This window comes from Portunus trituberculatus, chromosome 26, assembly GCF_017591435.1.
Source record: "Portunus trituberculatus isolate SZX2019 chromosome 26, ASM1759143v1, whole genome shotgun sequence".
In the NCBI taxonomy this organism is placed as follows: domain Eukaryota; kingdom Metazoa; phylum Arthropoda; class Malacostraca; order Decapoda; family Portunidae; genus Portunus; species Portunus trituberculatus.
The window spans coordinates 2061238-2063737 of record NC_059280.1 but is presented as its reverse complement, the minus strand read 5'-3'; the positions used below and the strand labels follow the sequence as shown (position 1 = coordinate 2063737).

Here is a 2500-nt window from a genome sequence, read left to right as displayed (position 1 = left end):
CTTCTTCTTCACCTTTGTTATTTAGTTATCTGTTATTCGTAAAGAGAGAGAGAGAGAGAGAGAGAGAGAGAGAGAGAGAGAGAGAGAGAGAGAGAGTGGTTGTGTCAGTGTGAATGTTATTTATTGTATTGTTTTTATTCTATTTATTTATTTTTTATTTATTTATTTAATTATTTATTTTCTATTTATTTATTTTTTTTTTATATATAGTTAGTGGTGGTGGTGGTGGTGAGGAAGGGAGGGAGGGAGGGGTGGAGGAGGAGAGGAGGGGTGGTGAGGTAGTAATGGTGGTGGGGGGTGGGGGGGTGGTAAAGGACGGAGGTAAAAATACAGTAAGGAAGCAAAGTGTGTGTGTGTGTGTGTGTGTGTGTGTGTGTGTGTGTGTGTGTGTGTGTGGTGAGGGCGCGATACTTGGCGTGACACCGCCGCCACTCACGCCCCGCCCTGCCCCGCGCCAGGGTGCCGCGGGGCAGCTGGCACGGGGCCATGGAGGGCTGGCTGAGCGCCAACACGCCCCCACGCCCGCCACTCACCGCGCATCTTCCAGGCTTGTAACACTGAACCACCCCGCGGGCCGCGCCCCGCCCCGCCATGACGCTGGTGGCGCCCCGCCGCGGGGGCGCCGCCCACGTGAAGCGCCTGTCGCTGCCTGAGATAGCGAGCCGCGAGGCGGGCCTGGACGCTGCCCGCGCCCACGCACACGCCCGCACCAGGAGCCGAAGTGTGTACTGTGAGACCCCGCCACGCCCCGCCCCGGACACTGTCCCCATCCCGCTGGTGGCCCTGCCTTTGCCACAGCCCCAGTGTGTGACGCCCCCCGTGACACTGCCCCGCCACGCCCCTCCAGGCCAGCAGGATGTGCTGTTCGCGGGGCAAGACACAGGCCCCTCGGGGCAGGACCACCACACATCTAGCTCCGTGGAGGCCCCGTCTCACCCCGCCCCCACGCCCCAAGGCGACACCCCGGGGCAGCAGGACGCCCCGCCCACCCCTCCGCCAGGCCAGGATGTGGCGGCTTGGGTGAGCCGCGCCCCCGCGGGGAACGTGATCCACCCGGCTGACATTACACCCCGCCACCACACCCCGCCCCCCTCTCCACCCCTCTCCCCTCACCCAACACCCTCCCACACTCAAACCCCAACCCCGATCCCCAGCCCCGTCCCCACGGCTCCTGCCCCGGCCACGGCCCCTTCCCTTCCACCAGGACACCCAGACCCGCCGCCGTCCGCCCCTTCCCCCAAGGCCCCGTCCCCGTCACCCGGAGCCTCGGTCCCACAAGAGGAGGACACCCAGGCGCCACCAGCCTCTTCCAGGAGCCACGCCCGGGGCCGCTGCTCCCCCGCGAAGCACTCCTGCCACACTTCCCGCCCCCGCCCCCACCGCCCATGTCACAGGAGCCGCCGCCGCCCCCGCCTGAGGTGAGCTGCGGAACGGATCAGCAGCAGCAGCAGCAGCAGCAGGAGGATGAGGAGGCGGCCAGGCAGTCCCCGCCCCGCAGCCCTACGGTGTGCGCTGCGCCCCGCACGCCCTCCCCGCCTACGGTGTGTGCCGCCCTAGATCTCGGCGAGCTGGCGGGGCCCGCCTCACCCCCGCCCCGCCGCCACCAGCAGGTGCAGGCCAGGCTGTCTGACGCCCCGCTGGGCGAGGCGCCCGCCGAGTGTGGTCACTGTGGGGAGCCGCGCCCCCCTCCTCCGCGTCGCCGCCGGCGCCGCCGCCCACCCCTGGCATGGCGACGGCTGCCACAGGAATCGAGCGACAGCGAGCAGGAGGCGCCGCGGCGGCAGGGGGCAGCGGAGGGCGCGGCGCCTCCCCGCGCCAGGGGCCCTCCGCCTCTCCCTCCAGCGGCGAGGACTACTGCCGCAGTGACGAGGCACACGAGCCGCCCGGCGTGAGCGCGCCACGGCGCGGCCTGGGACGCATCATGGAGGGGCGCGGCGCCCCGGACAGCGGAGAGGAGGGAGGTTGGGGGTCAGGGTCTGGGTCTGGGTCAGGGTCCGGGTCAGGGTGCGGGTCGGGGTGGGGCGGGGAGGGGGGTGAGGGGGGCGAGGTGTCCGTGGACGGCAGCCAGGTGGACGTGTCCCGCAGCTGGCGGTTCGGCCTGGCTCGCGAGGCGCCGCCCTCACCCCAGGGGCGCCGCCACGCCCACACTGAGAAGTCCAACTCACTGCCCGGCGCCCACTCTCGCGCCCGCCGCCACGGCCCCGCCCACGCCCTGGCCCTCCCTGGCCAGTACAGCTCCCTGCCCCGCCTGCCGCCCCGTCCCCCGAGAGCCGCCAGAACCAGGCCCACCCTCACCCCCAGCCCTCCCAACGTGCCGCCCTCAGCCTCGCCCCCGCCACAGCGCCCTGCCATGGGCGTGCTGTGCCTGCAGCAGCAGCAGCGGTGCCCCATGCCGCCCCGCCACGCCTCAGGGTTGCCGCTGGCGCCCCGCACCGTGGCGCCCCGGAGCCCCAGCAACCCTAATCCACCATACGGCTTTCCCGCGGTGGGGGCGCCCCTC

General features: G+C 70.0%; 2 protein-coding genes across 4 annotated transcripts in view; both read left to right on the top strand.

Annotated features, from left to right (window-relative positions):
* LOC123509186 (vegetative cell wall protein gp1-like) overlaps positions 1-1422 on the top strand; it is a 4727-nt gene extending 3305 nt beyond the window's left edge. For all 3 annotated transcript variants that reach the window (XM_045263383.1, XM_045263382.1, XM_045263381.1), the window contains exon 2: positions 548-1422. In XM_045263383.1, the coding sequence (XP_045119318.1) occupies positions 592-1422 (831 nt within the window). In that variant the 5' untranslated portion in view covers positions 548-591. The remainder of the gene's footprint in view (positions 1-547) is intronic.
* Positions 1423-1726: 304 nt separating this feature from the next.
* LOC123509255 (dystrophin-like) overlaps positions 1727-2500 on the top strand; it is a 21921-nt gene continuing 21147 nt past the window's right edge. The window contains exon 1 of the mRNA XM_045263454.1: positions 1727-2500. This exon is cut by the window's right edge and continues 270 nt beyond it. Coding sequence (XP_045119389.1) covers positions 1727-2500 — 774 coding nt within the window.